Source organism: Manis javanica, chromosome 2, assembly GCF_040802235.1.
Source record: "Manis javanica isolate MJ-LG chromosome 2, MJ_LKY, whole genome shotgun sequence".
NCBI lineage: Eukaryota > Metazoa > Chordata > Mammalia > Pholidota > Manidae > Manis > Manis javanica.
The window spans coordinates 35,484,142-35,506,261 of record NC_133157.1 but is presented as its reverse complement, the minus strand read 5'-3'; the positions used below and the strand labels follow the sequence as shown (position 1 = coordinate 35,506,261).

Below are 22,120 nucleotides of genomic sequence, written 5' to 3'. Positions count from 1 at the left end.
TAGGAAGGGTTTTTTAAATGAATCAGATTTTTCTCATTTTGAATAAAGAAGGGTATATCAGCTCCTAAATGATGATATTCTGAGAGAGACCTAGGCCAGAGGAGGTTTAAAGAAATATGGAAGCAATAGTTTTTTTTTTTATGTGCTCTGTGTAATGAATAGCATAGATCAGGAGTACTTGGTAGATTTGTCTTATGCTTGGTAGAATGTAGATGCTCTCTGTATATTAGGTAAAATTAATGGAATACAAGTAGGGTAGGCTCAAGTAAGGTAAATGAATATTAATTGGTGGGATGGGGAAATGATCTTTGAATTTGTCCTAAAATTGTGTCTTTGCTAAAATTGTGTCTCTTCTTTGCTACCATTTGTGGTTTTCTTAGGTCACTGAACCTATTTGGGCTGGGAGAGCAGCAGAGTACATAGAATTTGACTTCTTTACAATTTTCTTGATCTTACTCTTTAACATAATCCCTCTGAACTCTGAAGCTGGATATTCATCCATACAAGCATATATAATTCCATTCCCCATTCTTCCCCTACCAGAATCTCAGGAGATAATGACCTGCAGTAGAATGTTATGTCCTTCCAGACAGGCTGGTTTCTTGAAGACTGTGTGTGTATGTGTGTGTGTGTATGTACATATCTACATATGTACGAGTATGTATAACAAATTTCAAACCTAAGTCCCAATCTAAATCCCAGTTATAATATTGACAGGAGCTCCTGATTTTTTCCCCAGACACAAGTAGTACCATCATCCCCCTCGTGTAGGAAACCCTGTCTTTGATCTCTTGACTAAGGAGTGCAGCAACTAGAAGGTTCATTCTGGGAGAAGTCATTGGTTTTGTGAAGTGAACAAGAGGCTGAGGACCTGGTTTGAACCAGCCCAACTAGGCTGGGGTAAACTTTGTACTGGAGCTGAGAGAGTGGGCATCTAATTCTTTCCAGCAAGATAATGGAGCTATAGGCTGACATTATTGGCTGTGTTACCTATCTGACAGGGGGGTTGGTTGAGTCCCAGTGATGAGATATCTAATAGGTGCTAAGAGGGGCCAGATTTTTTGTCTTATTAGTAGAATTCCTAGTGGAGTGAGATTGGAATTTCTGTGATTTGAATCCTGATTATTTCCACTAGGGAGCTGCTTAAAGATAGCCTATGAGAGCTCAGATAACTTAAGGTTTTCAAGTAGGAAAAAGTAACTAAGCCATGGGAAAAAAAGGTTTGAATTCTCTTTTCTTCTCTGGCTGATAAAGTTCTACATGAACTCTTGATTTAAAGACAGGGACTTGATATGAGACCACCACATACCAGAGATTCTCATTGTTCAGTCTTTCGTTCAGTTTTGTTTGAGTGCCCAGTCTGTGCCTGGGGCCCATCTTTGCCTCAGATTAGATTACTCTCCCCAGCCCCCTTTTCCAGGTTTCTTTTCTTTCATTCCCTGCTATGCCCTTTTATGTTCTTGCCAGATAAGCTACAAAATGTTTCTCAAAACCTATAAAGCCCTACCACTGGGCCTTTACTCATGCCAATGCTTTTATCCAGATTCTAGAAGGTATTTTCCCTCCCCCTCAAAATTTCTTCTATTGGATACCCAGCCGACTTTCAAGGTCCTCTCCTTAATGCTTCCCCTGCTCACCCTAACAGGAAGTGACTCATGCAGTACTTGGCTTGCACTTTTCTCATGATAGTTACTACTTTGTATTGTATTTATATCCATATTTTCTCTCCTATTAGACTAACTCTGTGCTGTGAATCTCGTGTTATTTAGCTTTGGACTTGCAGGCACTCAGTGAATATTTGAATGAGTAGAATTTCCCAGCCTTTTAATTTTCCAGGGACTTTTCAATTTTAACCTTGAATAGCTCACAAATTCTTCTTAGGCTAAGTAACCAAACCTGCCCTCAGTTTCTCCTTCTCAGTGAAGCCAGGAGTTTTCTGTTAGGTGAAATGGTGCTGTGGCATAGAGTACAGAGCCAGTAAGGGACCAGCACCAGCACCAGCACGCTGTAAACACAGCGTGCACAAGCCTTTTCCTTAATTACCCATGGAGAAATCTAATCAGCCTTGGTGGTGCCAGGAGGTTTACTTTCTAAGGAAATTGGATGCTGTGTAGGGGGAGAAATCTCACCTTTGACCTCGACCTTTTGTTGGTATGTTTGTTTCTCTCCTTTGTTTCCCCTCACTTGCCTTGTATTTCCTTTCTCCTGACCCTACCCACTTTTCATATTCTCTTTTTTTCTCCCAATCTCTTGTTTCCATGAGCACTTTGTTTCTTAATATTTTCTCTTTATTTCCTTAGTGTAGAAATGTTGTCAGCCTTTGGAAGGTTTTGGAATATTCCTCCCCTTAGCCTAGCAAAATAACAAAGCAGAGCATTCTGTAGGAGTAATAGACGCAGTGAAAAACTAAGGCTTCTGCTTCTGAATTCTGGGATCCTAACTCTGGCTGAGCTACTCTTCCCTGGCCTCATAATCAGTAGGATTATCTATCATTGCTATCTCTTTGGAGACTCAACCTTGGTTCTCTGGATTATGTGCTCATACTTCTCCAGCTGGAGTTGAAGTAGACTTCTGGCTTTGTCTCCTTTGTTGCCTCTGACCCCTCATCTGTATGCATGAATAATCCAGCACTGCCTTCTTCACGCTTAACTCCTTCTGTAGTTCAGAAAGAATTAAGTGTGAAAGGCATACTGGCTTTTGTTTCTTGATCTTTTCTTTCTAGTCTTCAGAACAATAAATGCATCAGGGTCTAAAACCAGTGCCTCCAAAATCTATTTTTCCTAATGTGTGATCAGAATGCCTTGTAAACAGAAAGCTTTTCAGTCCCTATGTTGCTGTGAACTCAGATGGGAAGAGTTCGTAAGATCCTCTTACTGCTACTCCCAGCTGTACACAGGAGTGTTGTCTGGAGTCCAGTGTTCATATCTTCTTCATGTTTGTGCCCCCTGTCTCTTTTAGTGGAATTGTTATCTATTAGAGGAATTATTGTCTAATGCAGAAGTCAAGGGGTCATTTCCCTGTTACCTTCCATCTGTCCCCCAATTTTATCATTTGTCTGGATTTTTTTTCCCTAGCTCATTAACTCTTTTCCATTTCCAGTACATGGTTCTTATCTCCTACATGAGTGATTGTAAAAGCCTAATCTTAAAATCTCCAGGAGGCTTCCACTGCCTACATTCCTACCAAGATTTTTTTTTTCATTACTAATATGAGGAGTCCATCATCTGTTTAAAGTATCTCTTCTTCAGAATGGTGAATGTTCCTTTTCCTCACTGTGAGCCAAATAGGAACTTGGCAAGAAAGAGCATATAAAGGACCTCGTTAATTATACACGTACAGGGATGGTGTCAGAAATGGCTCCCCTCTATGAAATAAATGACAAAGCACTATTCAGTTGAGCTTCCTTTCCAAGATAGTGTTGCATATTTTTATTTTTTCTTAGAGTATGATTTTTAATATGGTCCTTTTAGCTAACATCAAAAAAACCCACAAAAACTAGCCAGTCAAGTGCTGGCCTGAAAAGCAGTCTAATTTTATGAAATTATAGTCACTGCTGTTAGATAAACATGGCTGCACTGTCAGCAGGATCCCATTAGCAGTGCTTACGTTTTCTGCTTCTTTGTCAGCCCAGGCTTTGGATGGGAATTCTGACCCCAGTGTGTAGCTGCTTGACAGGAATGACTTCAACAACCACCACAAAACATTGTTGCAGCAAGACAGTAAGACTGTTGTCATTCTCAGCTGCATCCACAACTTGGGGCTTGACTTCTGAGCCTTGGCTTTTATCTTATTGATTTCTTGGACCAGCTGCTGATGTTGGACCTGCTTATTTGGATTGGCCATGCATTTTTAAAGTCTGAAGTCACCAAGCCAACTTTAAACAAAAATTTCCCTTTTCTAAGATAGAGAAAACCTATTTTTTCCCTTCTGCCCATTTTGATAATAGTAGAGCACCAGAATCTATTTATGACATTTAAAAGCAGATTTTCATTACACTTACAGTAACTAGAGAAAGTTAGGAACTAGAGAAACTTGGAACTTGGAACTCTAAGAATCAGCACAAAATTAAACCAACTGTCTTATCTAGTTTGATAATGAGATAGTCTGTGGGCATTAATTGAAACAGTTCTGCACATGGCTTTGTGGACAGGGGCTTATGTACCCCTCAGCTTGCTCTTGTTCTCAAGGTCTGGACCGTGGCTACCTAAGTTAGAAGTGGAAAAAATTTTGAAGACTTAATGAAGCTGGGGTGTTTTCATTGACTATGCTTATTCCACAGCTTTTGAAGATCCTGATAGTGCTGTTGATGACCGAGATAGTGACTATCGCAGTGAGACCAGCAATAGCATCCCACCTCCTTATCACACAACTTCCCAGCCCAATGTTTCCGTGCACCAGTTCCCTGTGCCTGTGCGATTACCACATCTGCTACTGCAAGGCAGTTGCCGGGACTCTTGCGATGACTCTATGCAAAGTTATGACCTCGATTATCCAGAGCGGCAGGCCCTCAGGTGGGTATCGGAAACAAAGCACTTCTGTTCCTAGCATGCACTTTTCAGGATGCAACTGGCATTGGGATGCTTTAACCTGAGGTGGTAGTGGAAGTATAGCAGTAGTATGGGCCAATCTATGGGCATTTGTATAGATTCTCAGTCATTTTTTTCTCATCAGAAATATTTCTCTTTATGATCAGTGATTCTCACCTGGTGAAAGAAAGCAGGCCCACTTGGGATGGATCGCTGAAGAAAACCTACACCTTTCACCAAGATTAAAAAAAGAAAAGCACAGATATTAAAAATTCAGATAGTCCTTCCTATCTAAATATTTCTGTGGGAACTTCAGAAGAAAACCAATTTTACGATCTCTCCATAGCAGATTCAGTACTTTTGCTGGAACATTCAAAATATTTCTTTTATTAATGTCTTAAATATATAAAGCATCCCCATGGTTAAATGAATGTTAAGGTACAATACAGCATACAGCAGAGAACCTCCCACCCACACCATTTATCCTTCTCCATCCCATCCCCTTCCCCTAGTTCTCTCACCACCCTTGTTTATTTGTTATGTTCCCTTTCATACACTATTGTCATATATTTATGAATAGAAAAATATATCTTCCTCTATTCCCCCAACTAAAAATAAATCATACTTAAAAGTTAGAGAAATAGTACAGTGAACACCAATATTCATGTTTTCTAGATTCACCAGTTATGTTAACATTCTGCTACATTTCCTTTCATTCTCTCTAATATATATTCATATATACCTACATTTTCTTTTCTTGAAGACTGAAAGTTGCGGATACCATGTTGTTTTACCAGGAAGTACATTATTTGTAAACAAAAGCACTTCCTCTTATAAAACCTCAATACTAGGATCACACTCAAGAAATTCAATGATACAGTGATATTATTTAATATATAATTATTTAATATTACTTTATATAGATCATATTTGAATTCCTCCAGTTGTCCCAATAATGTTCTTAATGTGTATTTTATCTGTGTTGATCCAGATCCATTTAAGGATCACAGTGCATCACATTAGATTTTCCTGTTTGTATAGTCTCCTACAATCTACAAAATTTGTTTACCTTTTTGTTGTTGTTTTTGTTTAAGACACATTTTTTGGAGAGTCCAGGCCAATTGCTTTGAGAGTGCACCAAAATTTGGTTTTATCTTGATTGTTTTTTCCTGTTTACAATCAAGTTAAACATTTTTGTGAAAAACACTACATAGATGATATTTCCTTCACAATGCATCTGTAGGTGCATAGTGTTACTATGTCTTACTAGTGATGATGTTTAGTTTGATCTGTTTATTAAGAAATCTGATATATATCAGGTTTTTCCAATGAAAAGTTAGCTTTCTCTCCTGTAATTAAGGATAATCTGGGATAATACCTGAGATTGTGTCAATATTCTGTTTGCCCAACAACCTTATCCCATTGACTTTAGCATCCATTGATGATCTTTGCCTGAATCAATTATTTAATTGGTTGGAGGTTAATTTTTAAAAAGCCATTCTAATTTAGCTCACTTTTGGTTGCTAAAATTCACCATACCATGGAGTGATTTCATTTTTTTGGCCCACTTTACCAAACAGGTGAATATTTATCCTGTGCCTCAGATGGCCATCAACCTGCTAGACAATATCCTGTCTCAGTTTACTATCATCTCTGAGAATATTGTCCATGAAATTTTCCATGTATTAGTCATCTCTTAGAATCCTCACTCTTCGTAATCTGATTCTAAAAAGAAACATGCCAGGAATCCTACTTTAGTTGGTCCCCACTCCATGCTGGTTTATTAATTGAATATTTGAATATTTTATTCATTTGATTTTAGTTGTTTATACTGTCCTAATTTAAGGAAAGAAACCTTTTGTCTCTTTTCCCTCTGTATTTGCCACCAAGATGTACAGGCCAGAAATAATAATGGCACGTCAACCCAAATGACCATATACTCTTCTGGACAACTGCAATTTACCTAATTAATCATCACCCTGTTATCATTTTGGTGTTTCCTGGGCTATTGCTATAATAAATAACAATTAGAGGAGCATTACTGATAGACTTTAAGTTGCATATTTTTCCTAAAATTTTTCTTTAATTGATCCCATATGAATTTGATTTCATTGTATCAGTATATGACATGAAGTTAGAAAGTGCTTTTCATCTTTAGCAAAGGAAAAATTAACATGATTTTAAAGTAAACTTTTAGTAGACATTTTTAACTTAAACTTTTGAAATGATTTCTCCTTTAAAGAGTTTTGAAGAAATTATATCACTAGCATTGATTTTTAAATTTTTACTATAAATACTGAGTTCTTAGGTATAGTCTAAGTTTTTAAACAGTTTTTTAGAAAGGACATTTAAAATCCTTGAGGGAACAAACATATTTGCAGTATATTCTAATTAATTCGAAATATTAAAAAATTGGCTTCATTCACTACAGCCATGACTAATTTAAGTTGGAACTATGAAGACATCTGTAATTTGCATTTTTGAGGATACTGGAGAGTAATGAAATTGAATGTAAAAAGAAAATTGTTAAATTAGATTTTCTTACTCAAAGTGGGCTTTGCCTAACAAGTAGAGAATAACTGAAATTTTTGTTAATTATGTAAAAACACATAATTTGAGGTTTGATAATAGAGTTGACTTTGTTATATGGTCAAAGTATCTCTCGTGTTGAGAGGAATCAAAAGAATATCAGTCTTACTCTTAAAGAATTCTAGTGACTAAGTGACCACTTTGATCTTATTTCTGTTTCCCAAATAAATGCTATTGGATGTTAGATCTATAAAAGAACATACAGAAATAAGGATGAATGTAATAACCACATTGTTTTTCTTGTGAAATCTTCATAAGAATGCATATCAATGATACCTTAATTAAAAAAAAAGAAGGACATACAGAGCTGACAAGCTCCTAGTCTTCAGGCCCTTTCTACCCCGCCACCCCCCCCACCCCACCCCACCCCGTGCATGGGAAGCAAGCCATTTCTAACCTAACTAAAGAAGGATCAGCTGTCTTTTGTATTCATTGACTTAAGTTGGATGTGTAGCTTCTGTTGTAATCAGGATAAGGAAAGATTTTCATTTCACTGTGATCCTCAGTGCATATAGTCTTTAGATTTAACAAATAAATTATAATGCTTGAAGTAATTTGCTCTTGGTATTGTAACAAGGTTTGACTTCTTTGTAACAATCTTTGATTTCTGGTAGTCAAAGATTATTTTTATTATGTATATAAATTTTTCTTTTTAAAAGAAATATGATATTTTCTTGGCTATGGCTGTACTGCCTCAAATATAACTTTAAGCAAGTTAACAGCTTGGCTTCTTTTCAGACCCAAATTCATCAACAACTTTAGGATTCTTGAAATTCCTTGATATGTTTTCATGGGATACTTAACAGTTCTAAACTTTGGCATTACAAATACATTTAAAATTTTGATGAAATGTTTTCATTTTGTTTGTTTTTTAAAAAGTAAAAAGATTCTAAAAGGGTAGGAGATTTAAAGGTTAATACTTTATATTTAAAGTATTTTAAAGTTGTTGTATTATAGCTGTTCTTTTTATGATGTGGAAAACCTATTTGACTACATAGCTATATAGTATTGATTGAGAACATGTGGATTTCCTTACAATGTTACTTCAGTTTGAATGCCTTTTATCAAATTGATAATTTTATTCTAGTTTTCTCATTGAATGTGCACTACATCTTATAATTTGTTTCTTTTCCTTGTTCCTCCTTTTTTTTTGCCTTAATATTCCTTCACTTTTGTCCCTTGACATCAGACAAGGCTTGCAGGCTAAAAATGATAAAATTAGGATTATTTCATCTTTCTTTGATGTTGACTTTGAAGAGCAAGAAGGTACATATGAGGAGATAGAAGGGAGAAAATCACAAGAGTTTCTAGAAAAGAATAATACAAACTTAAAAGAAGTGGAGGTAAAAGAAACTAGAACTCTTTTAAAAAGTGATAACTATTATAGCCAACAAGTACAACCAAAGTACAAGAATTGGAAAAAGATACCATCTCAGAGCCAGGAAACAGAATTCTCTACTGCCTTTAATTTTGACCTTAAGTTTGAAACATCTGTTTTCTCCAGATATCCTCAGAAATATGATACAATAGATAGGAGAAGGAAAAAGAAAACCTTATACAGTTGTTTTGAAGACAGTGAAAGAAGGCAATATGACAGATCAGGAACTAAAACTAACTTCAAAAGTACATATCCTAACACTGAAAACTGTAACCTTTGCCACACTGAAAAGAAGAAAGAAAATTACCCAATTTTGTATCCTTACAAAAATAGATTTGTGGTTAAGAGTGGCATGTGGTCCACTAAATTGGAAAGTCATGATTATGATCTTTCCAGTTGTTTTAAGAACTGTGAGAAGTCATCTGGCTTAAACCAGCATGTGACTAATTTCACTTCATTGGATACTCTTGAAGATTCTACTAACAGCACTTCTGATGAACTGGGTTCCCCCATTTCTGATAAGCAGGAAGGTTTACTGTCACTATGTCATCCATCTAATGTTCATCATGCTGGAGGCTTTCCTGAAGAATGTTATGTAGCAAATCCAGCATTCCCATTACAAAGGATGAATTGTGATGCGAACATACTTGGAGGTCTGCCCCAGTTTCCAATGGAAGAGATGACTCCTTCCTCTATAGAGCAGCCCAAGGAGGACTATGTTGATACAATAGATGAGCTTCAGTATTTGGTGGAAACAGTATCAGAATATTTAGCAGAGAAGGAAGAGGAGATTGTTAGATTTGGCTCCCTTTCAAAAACTAAAACCCTTGAACACAATAGTACTGTTGATAATGCAGAACAGAAAATACCTGGATATGAAATACCACCTTTAACCACTGTCAAGAATGACAAAGACAGTGCTGTCTCTTTCCCTGAGCTAAATGGAGTGAAATGTGGTGTTGGCTCTTTGCTCAGTTCACTCACAGAAAAGGTAGGCTTAAACACAAAACATTTAAAAACCTCTGTGGAAAAGCTGGTTTATATAGTTCCAGAGAAGACAGAAACTCTTAATCAAATAAAAACAATTAATTCGGGATCTAGACCCCGAGCCAAGTCAGTACTGGAGAAGGATCTTTCCATGCAGTCTTCATTATGCTCTCAAGCAGCTAATAATGATTTTAGCAGACATGACAAAACCTCTGAAAATGAACACTTGGGCAGTAAAACTGGAAATTTATGCTTTCAGAATGCAACAGAAACTGTTGGAAGGGACTCAGCTCCACAGAGTCAGAGTTCAGTTATAAAGTCTGTTTTTAGCATGCTAAGTCCATTGAAGATCTTTTTCGAAAAAGATGAGACCAAGAAAGAGGATGACCAGACCAAGACAAGGAAAGAAAGCTTCATTGGGTGTGGTTTGGAGTCAAATCAAAGGAAAGACACCCATGGCAATGACAGTAGCATGGTTGCTTTAGGTAGGAGTGGTGGAGAAACTATAGACTGGTCCCAAATGCTCACTGATGAGGATTTGTTGTCTTTCCAAGCTGCCATTGAACCTTCAAACTTAGCTAGTTCTGCAAGTAATAAAGATGATATTGAGAGTCTGTTGGAAAGAAAACCCGATTCAGATCTGTCTCTGTTACCAGATGATCCAAAAATATGTGCCAAAGATACTCCAGGACATCCTTGTGTGGCTGACAGTAGAACTGCAAATAAAGAAGTTTCTTCAAAGCCATTAGAGGAAAATAAAGTTATTGGTGATAATGATTTCCTTGAGCCATTCAGAAAATCCTTTAGTCAGTTTTTGCTCACTTCCTCCAAGACCTGTTCAAAGGAAACTTTGTCAGAATCTATGAAAATTCACCAGTTGGAAGACAATGGATGGGAAAGGGGCCCTAAGAAAGATGTACATTCCTTTTCCTTTAGTGGAAAACTGCATATTCCATTTTTCAGAGTTCTTGGTCATTCTGAAAAGCAGCAGGATTTAAGAGAGAAAGGAAGTATTTTTTCTTTGTTTAAATTTCCTTTTACTGACAGCCATATCCCTGTCAATGACCAGAGTTTTCATGGCTCAGCAGTAACCATTGATGAAGGGATCCAAAGAAACTGCCATGAAAATGCCACACTTAGTTCAATAAAACGTAGTTCAGTTCCAAATATTCATAATGATATAGGGGAATTTGGTGATACAGAAACATTTAATGAGAATGACCAAATGAATTGTCCTGAAGATGCCACACTTAATAAAGTAAAGTCTGATTTAGTTCCTAACATTAATAATAATCTTAGGAAATTTGGGAGTATGGAGGAATTAAATTCAAGTGACCACATAGTATTAGAGAACTGCAAAAGAGATACCGTAGCCATCTCTGGAGTTGTGTCCAAAAACCATACATCGTCAGATTTTTCAGGAGAAAGTAAGACTCCTATACAAGTGAGATCTTCAACAGTATCAGACTATTCATTAGCATTTACTTCTACCATTTCAGAATCCACCTTGGTTAATGGATTCAGTGAGGAAAAACCTGTAGATAAAGCTTCCAAGAAAACCCAAGGAGGCCTCCTTTCTGGCCTATTTAACAGGTTTTCTTCTCTTGACAACTTGTCTAGTCAAAAAGAATTAAATTTGGAAAATGATGACTCTCATCACAGGAATAACACCTCAAGCGTACTCTCTGGAATATTTAACTTGATACCCAATAGCAGTATAACTGATAATAAACCAGATGAAGCAAAGTCCATGTCTTCAGGTGACATTATGAATTTGAATGGGAATAAACATTTATACCTGGATGAGATCCCTATTACTTCATTTGCAACTTCTGAGAACCAGAGGAGCCATGTTGAAAAACGAACTTCTGGTTTCATAAAAAGTTCCTTACCTTTACCCAAAGAAAATGTACCATTATCTGATGCTTGGGTTGATCATTGCCATTACCCTCCTACATGGAAAAACCAGCAAAGTGAAAAGTATTGCCCTTTTTCTGAGAACAGAGTATTTCACTGTGTTCCAAATGCTCAGCAGAACCTCTTAGAGAAATCTTTGGCTAAGAGGCTGACACCACACTGTGTTCTTGAGGCAAAAGTACATGAAAATGCAAACAAGTTAAATCCACCTATACAAAATACTAACATTCTTAATAAGTCAAGCCGCTATCAGGCTTTTGAAGAGATGAACAATCCTTTCTGTTATGAATGGGACTCTGATATAAGAGAGTTCTCTAAAAATTCCAGAAAATTTCAGCCAGTTTATTATATGTTGAATCCAAATACATTTCCATCAGCTGATGTTTTCCTGTGGCCTGACTCAGAAAACTCAGCAATAAATTTTTGCCAAAAAGACCAAAATACGAATCTCTTGGAGGACAGAACAAATCCAAAAAGTGTCATTTGGTATGATTTACCATATGAATCATTGGACCAGTTAGCATTTAATGAAGATTACTTATTAAGAAGTGATATGTGGGCAGCTAACTCATTATATGAAAATTCTTTTCATCTTCTAATTAATGAGACTAAAAATTCATTAGAAGAAATGCCCATTGACTTAAGTTGTTTTTCAGATTATGAGAAGACTACATGCCCTATTATTAGTCAAGAATCATTAACATTGGGTGAAAACTTTATGTTTTCAAGTGTCAGTTATGAATACCAGGAATGGTTGTCATATCTTGAAAATGGAGTGTGGTGGCCATCAGAAGATGGAGATTATGGATATTTTATGTTCCATGATGGTCAATATGTCTATTCTCTTCTTACTGACTCTACTGGGCAATATGCATATTTATTTACACCTGATTATTATCAAGAGTATTTGAATTTTGATTTACAGACAAATGGTCTATCAAGTATTACAGTGCATGACAGTGTTATTTCTGCCTGTAGTTCAAAAGTACTTGACAAGGAAGATGAATTATTGTGGTACATTGATGACAAACCAATTGAGGACCCTCTTGATTTATCTTTAGTTTTGCCAAGAAGTGAGGGACCAAAGTATCTAAATTTAGGAACCTTTTCACAAATACTCGAAGAGTCAAGTTACAGCCAACCATTAGATTTTTCAGGCTATAATCCTCAAAAGTTTAAGGGAGATTTTGGATCTTTTGAAGAAAGTATGTGTAGTTCTGAAGACTCTGAATGTACTTTGGATCTCAGAAATCAGTTCCAAACCATTGGTAATCATGTCTTAAATAAAAATCAATTTATAGAGGAAGATAAGAACCAGCTTCTTGCTAAGGATTCATCAGTTCAACTTTCCAGTCTCCAGTGGCTTCAGTCTTCTGAAGAAGCTGCCTCTTTGGTTCATCTTGAAAATGTGACTAACAGCCCACAGCAAATAGAAGAGATGTCGTCATTAAACAAAGTGAATTCGTTATTTTCTGCTTTGGGTGCTTTGGTTGGAAGTACTTTGAAGTTTGATAAGATTGAATCCTTAGAGTCTTTGGCCATGCAGAAAATAGATCAACAGTCAACCTTAGCAGAGGCCACAAACAGTCATCTTCAGTCATTAATCTTTAGTAAGCAGTTAGAGAGTAACTCCCAAAGTGAGGAGGAAAGTCTTCGAAAGGATTCAGAGAGACAAATATTAGCCAATGTTCAGCAACCAGAAGTTACTAAAAATATGAAGCAAGAAGTCCCTTTAAATAAAAGCATTGATGTGAAAAAACAAAGTTTGTTAAAATCTGTTTTCCAGGTAAGCCAAATAGCTCCTCAGGCTAAATCAGGTATAGAAGATGATGGAATCATTACAGGTGACTCTGTTTCAGTTCCTCTTCCATCACAGTTTAGTAGGGATGAACATAAGAATTGTGAGTTTCCCCAGGACCAGCCTTCCAAAGAATCTGAGAGAACATTATTTAAAAGTGCATTGAAACTCTTTGGTCATGGAGAAGACTCTTCGGTAAGTGCCATAACAAATGAAAAACACGCATCTGGATTTTTGAACCTCTTTAAAACCCAGGTGAATAAAGAAGGATCACCAAATTTAGAAAAGAATGATAATAAAAACAGAAAGATATTTTCTCAGGAAAAGAATGAATCTCCTGGTGTTTCAAATTTTTTTGGTACTCTTGGGGATTTCTTTAAAACCAGTGTATCTCCTGCACAGACTACTGAAAATATGTCTGTTTCTTCAATGACTTATAAAGATGAGGTCAAGTCAAGTCCTAATCCCACACAACTAACTAGCCAGGATTCTGTGAAATTTCCTGCCACACCAATTTCCTCTAAAGGGAAGGTTCGAGTTGGAAATCTGAACAAGCAGACTCCTGTTGATGATAGTGGGCTAAAGGAACCATCAACAGGAGAGGTTGAGGGTAATAATTTGGCTGAAAAATATTTATCTTCCAGAGATCACCTAATCCAGCAGTCATCAAATTCATGTTTCTCTGTAAATTGCCTCGAGGCTTCTAGAAATTCTTCAGTAGAAACTAGTGGTGTGTCTACAGTGACAGAAGTTTCAAGAAGTAACAAAATATCATTCGATATTCTGAACAGAAGAAATTTGAATGAACAAAATGATTTTTCTGACAAAGACAAGAGTTTTTCAACTGCCACAACATCTCCATCACAAACAGAGTTGCCAACCAGAAAGAGTATATTTTCTTTCCTGACTGGATCTGAAAAATCTGAGAACGGAGCCTCTGCTACTCTACTGAGAACCAAATCTCAAGTGCAAGGGCTATTTACACTTCCTTCGATTTTTTCCACTACCAGCTCAGGCAGCAAGAAGGATGCCTCTCATAGTGGCTCTTTTAGTTTCTTCAGCTTGTCATTTTTGGATGAAAAGCAATATGCTCCTGGGGAAAAACATAGCCTTTCAACTGTTGTTCCAGTAACTTCCCAGCCCTGTAGGAAGCCAAGTGCTTTTGTAGACATGGGTGGCGCAATGACTACAGAAGGTTCCAATGGCAACAGAGGTAACATAGTCCCGGAGGTGGTTTATGAACAGCAAATGGCTCCTTGTGTTTCCATTAGCAACACCACTGAGGTTACCTCTGTTGCTGATGAACTCAATGTAGAGAAGGACTGTCAAGGAAAACGAGCTTCCAGTATTGGATCAGGCACGTTGTTAGAAGATTTCCAGATGAATGAGTTACAAAAAGATATTCTTCCTCATTCACCACAGGCACAGGCAAAAACACTGCTCACTGGTCCAGAGACCCATGGAGTAGCACTCCATGAAGAAGAGGCTTTTATACAGGAAACCATCCCCAGTGGCTCACTGGCTGAGTCTTTTTCACATGATAGCCATTTGATTGAAGACCTCAACAATTTAGACACTTGTACTAACCACAACCAAAATGAAAAATCTACCAGTGACCCATTGAACTTGCCATTAGAAAAGGCCCCTGATGAGGTCTTAACACAGATCCTGGAGCAAACCTCTTCCTCTGTGGAGCCAGGGTGTGCAGAGCACCTCCAGAACCCAGATGCAGATAAAGGGGAAGACAAATCAGTGTTGGGCTCCTCGGTAGAAATACTTTCAGGGTTTGTGACCAAAGTGAAATCTTTCCCTGGGTGCTTAATTGAACCTCCCAAAACTTTCTCTGGACTTTTCTCCTCTCCTAATCCTCCAAAGAAAAACTCCCTTTTCTCTCTTTCTTCTGGTGTATCATCTCAGCCCCTCAAAGGTGAAGTATTTGGAATTTTCAGAAGTTCCAAACCAGAGAAATACAAACAAGAATCACCTATCCCAACTGCTGCATGGCTTCAAAATGGTAGTTTCAAAGATGCTGTAGAAACAGTACCTACAGAAAATTTGTGGAGAAAAGCTGCCTCTGTCGAACTCAATTCAGAATCTACTCTTACTGACCATGGAATGACTGTGGTTAGTGCAAAATCAGAATTGGAGATCTTGACAGATGATCCTAAACTAATAGCTGAAATAGAAAATAATATTCCTGACAATATTCCAGAACCCCAAGATCCTGAAATAGTTGGGGCTGCCTCTTCTGTTTCAGGGGATGAAGCTGGGCAAGGGGTATTGTCTCTGAGCAATGAAGGGGACATGGGGATGTTGCAGGGCACAGATACAGAGGCATCCTTGGAAGCAGAGCATATTTCATGGTCAGCACAGTTGCATCCAGATCCTACCTGGATTTGCAGTGAGCTTCCTCCTCTAATTCATCCACCTCTTCCTCTTGAGCCAAAGCTAGTTATGCAATCTGACTCCACAAACCAAGACTTCTTAGAGCTGCAGGCAGCCAATTCATTAGGAATCAATACTACACTGTTCAGTGAGGCAAGTGTTGACAAGAGTGCCACACTGGGAACCCAAGGGCACTTTTCTCGCCCTCTGCTGAAGGAACTTGTGCTTTGTGCCAAAGAAAGTTATGGGACACCTGATGCCAAGAAAGATCCACCTGCAGTCCACCAGGAAACAGAGCAGCCACGACCTCATTTTGAAATCCCAAACATGACCAGTTGGCCGAAGCTCCGTTTCCCATTGTCTGCTACTGACTGTGGGAAACCATTGAGCTCTTTCTTTTCCCCACCTTCCTCCTCTGGAAACAGAGCAGCAGAGACTGGTTTACTGTCCAGTTTTAAGAAGTTGTCAACTCTATTTGAGGGAAGTACTGAGGGGAGAGGGAGAGAAGTAGGAAGTGATCCAAAACTAAGGGTTGGAAAGAAGCTGGAATTTTCATTCCCATCACCAAAAGAGAAGAAAGGGGACCCTGAACAAATGCCTGCAGAAGCCTTCTCTCCAGTTTTGGTTATTAGCAATGATGAGGACTTTAACTCCAATGAGGCTGATAATGCTTTGGAGTCTTCTCAAATGTGTGGGGCCAGCTCTGAGCCAGTGAAGGTCTCTACTCAGCCCTTTGGGACCTCTGAGCAGCTACAGACCAGGACAAGTACATGTGCTCATGGCCTTTTAGGGCATGGGGAAGTGGAAAACCAGCAGGGCATCCCAACATCTGGAGGGCACTGGGGTACCAAAGACAATGGTTCTGACCCTGCCTGTCCTTCAGAGACTTGTGAGGAAGAGCACTGCACTGCCGCTGAGCTAATTCACCAGCCAGAAACACAAGAGGAAGCAGTGCCTGCTAGCACTGACTCTGCTTCAAACCCACAGCAGCCAGTTACTTTGCATGCCACCAAGACCAGCAAAAGGCCTGTTCTTAACTAAAGCATCATAAATGACTTTAAGAAATTGACCATTTATGATGCAATGACTTAGTGGTAGATTAAGCATAGTCTGCTTTTTATCCTTACTGTGTCTTTCCTAGCACTAATGCTTCATGCTAATTAGGGATTAAGTAACAAGAAATAATGTGTGAGTCTTTTCACCCTCTCCTTTCTCTTTAGTGCCAAATGTAATTCATTTATTAGAACAGGAAGTTCCTGTTTAAAGGAAAGGCTAAGGCCCTGAGATTTACTCCTTCTGCTTTGCTCTGCCTTGTATAATGTGAAATGGAGAACTGAGGGCGGGAAGAGGCAGCGCGTAGTTGAGTGGCATATGTTAATTACAACCACATGATAGGCTAGGATGCTTCCTTAGGCTTTTGGCACTTAGATCTGTCATAGTCATGGAGAGACCTATTTTGCTTTGCTTTTCCAAGTCTTCCAAGATGTTTTCTCCAGTGGCTGTGAGGGTATTAAGTAAAATACAAAGTGCAAAGGCTTGGGATAATTTATACTCTATATTCTATTCCACATGAATTTGCATAGCTTCTTCCAGTCTCTGCCTTTTACTACCATTGAGACTGGTGTTTGATAAGTGCTTGGAGTAAAGTCTCAAAGAAGTTCAGTGCTATCGTTTGCTGTAGTTCCTTAATTTGGAGCATTGTGCAGGGTCTATCTGCAAAGGATACTATTATTTCCCCTAAGAGGAAGCATTGTACAGTGCAGTTTAAGAATGTTGCCTTGATCTCTGGCCAAAACCTGACCAAATGGCTGTTAGGGGCTTTAGAGATTGTGTGTGTGTGTGTAAGCCCTTTAATAAAGACTTATCTTATAGCAAGGAAATTCCTTGTCCTTTTACATGGAGCCTTTCCAGCAGGATATCAAAAGTAAAAGGAGGGCTCTTGACTCGGGATGAAACTGTCCAAATGGGTTGGGATAGAGCTTGTAGATCATCACCAAGTCCCTTTATCTTAAATAGGACTGAATCCTTTAAACTCAGTATATGGCTCAAGGGAGTAATTCTGGACACTTTATGGTCACAATTTATTGCCACTTTCTCTGCTACCTCTCAGAAGGTGCTATCTCTCAGAAGAAGAAATTTTTTTTCTGGGTATGGGAATTCAGCTGACTGAGAGGGTTGGGCTGACCTCTCTTCAGGTACAGTAATGCATAAATACAGCGCTGACCCAGATACTGAAGTTGGACGTAGTCCACTTTATCCAAAACTGGGTTGTTCTAAGAGCAATTCAGTTACATATGGATAAGTTCATCTTTGGGGCATCCCTACGCTGCCAGCAGTAGCACCGTAATATTCATGTTGACAAGACCATTCCCCTAAGGAATTTCTTGGTGTTAGCCTCCCAACTCCCAGTGGCTTCCATTATCTTATCATGCAAATGGCTGAGAGATAATTGAAGGAACATCTCCTGTGCCCTTTCTAAGGAGTAGGCATTCACGTTTACAATTGCAGAGGAAGAAGCAGCGATCTCAATTTAATAAATAGCAGAAAAGGGGAGTAGAGTTCATCCATCCATTTATGATGTGGAATAGAAAACTAATAATGGCCACTGGACAAGATTCTTTAAAAGTCTAAGTAAAGAATTTTAGGTATAAACAACAAGCTCTTTTAATAATTCTTAATCCTGCTTACAAATATCACATTAAGATAGTCTCCAAAGTCAATTGCAGGGTAGAGGCAAATGTTTTTAGAGAACCCGGCATGTTGTGTTTTTTCCTGTTGTGATTCTGCTGAGTAGATCACTAGTTCTTCTAGATTATCATTGGTCCTCTCTTCCCACGAACCTCCTATTTGTGATTCTTGCTGCTGATACAATCCTTATTTCTTAGATTTATCCATTACTTTTGCCTTTGTCCCTAGTTTGCACTTATTTACTCATCTGTCTTCCTCTCATTTTTGCAGTCCCACCAGCAGTAGTAGGTATGGCTCCTCCTGTAATGTGAGTCAAGGAAGCTCTCAGCTGAGTGAAGTAGACCAGTGTCACGAACAAGATGATGAGCATCGGGAGAGGGGCTCGATTCATTCTGGCCACAGCTCTGGCAGCTTCTCTAAAGATGGCCAGGTGGGTTTTGGAGAACAAGAGAAAGCCTTGGAGGTGGCAGGTGAAGAGACGGGGAGAGCCTATGAACCCAAAGAGAGGAAGGAAGGAGCCGCAAGCCACCCTCCCCCAGATCTGGTGCTACACAGAGACCACGTCGTAGACCCCCAGGAAAGGTAGGTGATGTCTACCTTGAGGAACTCACATGGTTTCCTCAGTACCACCCTTGTTCTTTTGCTGAATATAAGTGCTTTTCATTTGTTTCCTGATAGCTGGCTATGGTGGTGATCAGGATACTTCAGCTCTTCACTGCTTCCTTTGGTTTGTGGTGTAATTCCCACAGTATTTTGAGGATCTCTGAAGAACACTTGGGTTCTTTGTAGTTAGCTGCAGTGTGCCAGGCCTTCTTGAGTCTGTGATTTTTGGCTTTCTAGTTGACCACACATAGAGCAGCCTCTGAGTCTGGAACTCACCTGAGCCCTGCAGGTTATTTCATTCAAAGGAACTGCTTTGAATGAAATGGGCTTCACATCTATTAATATTTCAATTTCTTTTGTAAACATTTTTGTTGTTGTCATTATTATTCTTTTCCTGCCTGAGAGTTAAGAAAGAATTGATTTAGAAGCCAGATTTAATCCACCCTCCCCAGGGCCTAGCAGTGTGCCTTACAGTTGGTACCCATAAGAAGAAAAACTTAAAACTTGTCCTTTTTAACAGTCTTACAATGAAGCTTAGTACAGAGCTTGAGTGTTGTTATTACTGAACTAAATTGGTCGGCAGAGTTGCTGATAGGTTAGGGCAGAGCATGGTTTTTCAAGTCTTAGCATTGTTGACATTTTTAGCCTGATAACTCTTTGCTCTGGGGAGCTATTGTCTGTGTTGTAGGATGCTTAGTAGCATCCCTGACCTTTGCACACTAGATGCCAGTAGCAACCCTCAGTTGTGACAACCCAAATTATCTTTAGATGGTGCCAGATTTCTCCTGGGAGGCAAAACTGCCCCCAGTTGAAAACCATTGGTGTAGAGTGATAAAAGCTAGGTGTGGCTTGGAGTATTAAATTTTGAGGTCTAGTAAAGCCTCTCACCAAAAGTCAGAGCAGTGAGTGCTTAGTTACATGGTAACAGAATGATTGGTGTGTCTACTCCACCACTGAAAATGCAAACTTATTTTCTCTTCTTGTTACTGATTTTAGTCATCTAAGGTGGCTAATCTAGTAGACAAGACATCCAGGAGACTGAGCTGTGGACTAGCTTTTTTACTGGGTTGACAACTCACTGAAAGGATCCTTGTAGACCTTACACTTGGCAGATACCATTGTCTGGGTAGAGTTCTTAGTAGAGCAGCAGATGTGCCCAGCACAAGTATTTGTCCTTCTCTACTGGCTGTGTCCTCTCAGATCCTAGCTGTGCAAGTGAAATCTAGTTCTACCTTGCCCAGAAGTGCCCACAAATGTTTTAAAACAATCCACCCAGTTAGATGGCATCAGAGCCTAGCATTTATTTTATGTGTCTCTATGGTTGATGCTTGCTCACTGCCTTGGCAGTAGATCCCAGTCGGGGAGAGGAGAAGCATCATCACTGAGAAATTACAACTATTCCAAAGTTAAGAACTTGGATGATGACTCGTAATATAGGATAATGTTTCTGTCTCAAAACTACTTTGTTATATTTATTGTTCATTTCACTGAGGGTGTTGCTTACGTAGCTCAAGGAACACAACCTTGGCACCTTTGATGCATTCTAGCAATTGGTAAGCCTTCCAAAATACTTAGTGGACTAGGAAGGGTTTGCAGGAACAAAATTTTGTGCTAAGGATGCTCTGTCTCCCAAGGGATACTGGTGGTCTTGAGAGGTAAGGTATGAGGATTACTGCACACCTCTCTGCATAAGTTTTAATGCCAGGCATTGACTCAGAGCCCTTGCCATTGCTTCTAGTATCCCAATCTCTGACTGTCCCAATGACTGTCCCATTGGGTGAGTGAAAATGGGGGAAGAAAAGGAGGGAGCAGATGAAAAGCTAAAAGGACTTGTCATTTTAGAGAGTAATATTTTTCACATTGGACGTCAGGGCTATGCTGTTTCAGTGGCCTGAATCACTAAAATAAGTATAGACATGAATACAAACCATTTTATTTTAGATATTTGGCAGTTTTGCCTTGAGCACTGTCACCCTGTGGCCTGGACTATTTTTAAGGAACATTCTTTTCTTTGTTACAAGTTTTTCCGAGGAGAATGCATCTTCACCATTTACCCAAGCCAGAGCACACTGGATCCGAGCAGTAACCAAGGTTCGACTCCAGCTGCAGGAGGTAGGAAATCTGTTGTTCTAGTACTAGTTGGGACAATTTTTCCTTTGACACTGGGAGACAAATGATGCTGAAAGAGCATTTAGTGATTAGTCATCTTCTTAAATTCTGGGAATGCGTGACAAGTGAGCTAGAACCTTAAGAGATAGGAGGTGGCTTCTTTCTATGCTGATTAATGGAAGTCAAATAGACCTGCTGGGTTGAAAGCCTGAAAGTAAAGTTAAATGCTATTTTTAGTACTATTATTGCCTTGAGGCCATTTTATTTTAAGTTTAGGACAGGAGGCTATTTCAAGGCCTCCTAGGGCCAGTTGTCTCTCTTATCCAGCCAGTTCAGATACCACTGGCTGACCTGTACAGGGCCAGAAATTCTACACAGTGTTCAGAAATTTCTATGGGCTTCCTTAATTTAAGACCCAAAGCATCAACAGATTAAAATTTGAAACAATATAAAAAAGTAAAAATAGAAATATTTTTTGTTTTCAGTGTTATTAAGTATAAAGTAGCCTTATCTGTGTGTCAGTAGTAGTCTTCAGGCTGAAAAGACATTTTTAAAAGATGATAAGTGGCTGTGAGTAGAATAATAGTTGACAGATATTAAAAATGCAAGCATGTTTACATGTGTAAACATATTTAAAAATAATTAATTCTGTAGTAATTTCAAATTTAGGGAAAAGTTTCCAAAACAGTAGTGTAAGAAACTTTGATGTCTGCCTCACCAAATGCCCCAGCTGTTGACATTTTACCACATTTGCTAAGTATCCTCCATTGTGATTGATTTTTCCTGAACCATTTGAGAGAAAGCTGGAGACAAGTTCTGTCACTTCTAAATACTCCTGTTTGAATTTCCTGAAAAGACAAGGCTATTCTCCTATATAACCAAAATATAACCATCCAAATAAGGAAATCAACATTGACAGCACAGCACTATGAAGACTCCATGTAAATTTTGCCAACCATCCAAACAATGTCTTTTTTCTTTTCTGGTCCAAGATACAATCCAGGCTGACATGTGGCAGTTAGTAATCCTGTCTCTGTAGTCTCCTTTAATCTGCAACAGTTCCTCAGTCTTTCTCATCTTCAGCAGATATTACAGAGCTTTCATTTTGTAGCAGTTCTGCATTTTGGATCCATTCAGTGT

At 38.6% G+C, this 22,120-nt stretch overlaps 1 protein-coding gene across 5 annotated transcripts in view; it reads left to right on the top strand.

Moving 5' to 3' along the window:
- The window catches only part of UNC13B (unc-13 homolog B), a 245,389-nt gene that overhangs the window by 121,322 nt on the left and 101,947 nt on the right, over positions 1-22,120 (top strand). For 4 of the 5 annotated variants that reach the window (XM_073227839.1, XM_073227824.1, XM_073227821.1 and 1 more), the window contains exons 8-10: positions 4,280-4,511; positions 18,539-18,850; positions 20,893-20,983. In XM_073227839.1, the coding sequence (XP_073083940.1) occupies positions 4,280-4,511; positions 18,539-18,850; positions 20,893-20,983 (635 nt within the window). Of the gene's footprint in view, positions 1-4,279; positions 4,512-8,619; positions 16,606-18,538; positions 18,851-20,892; positions 20,984-22,120 lie in introns of all 5 variants that reach the window. The other variant, XM_037009876.2, reaches the window with a different exon arrangement.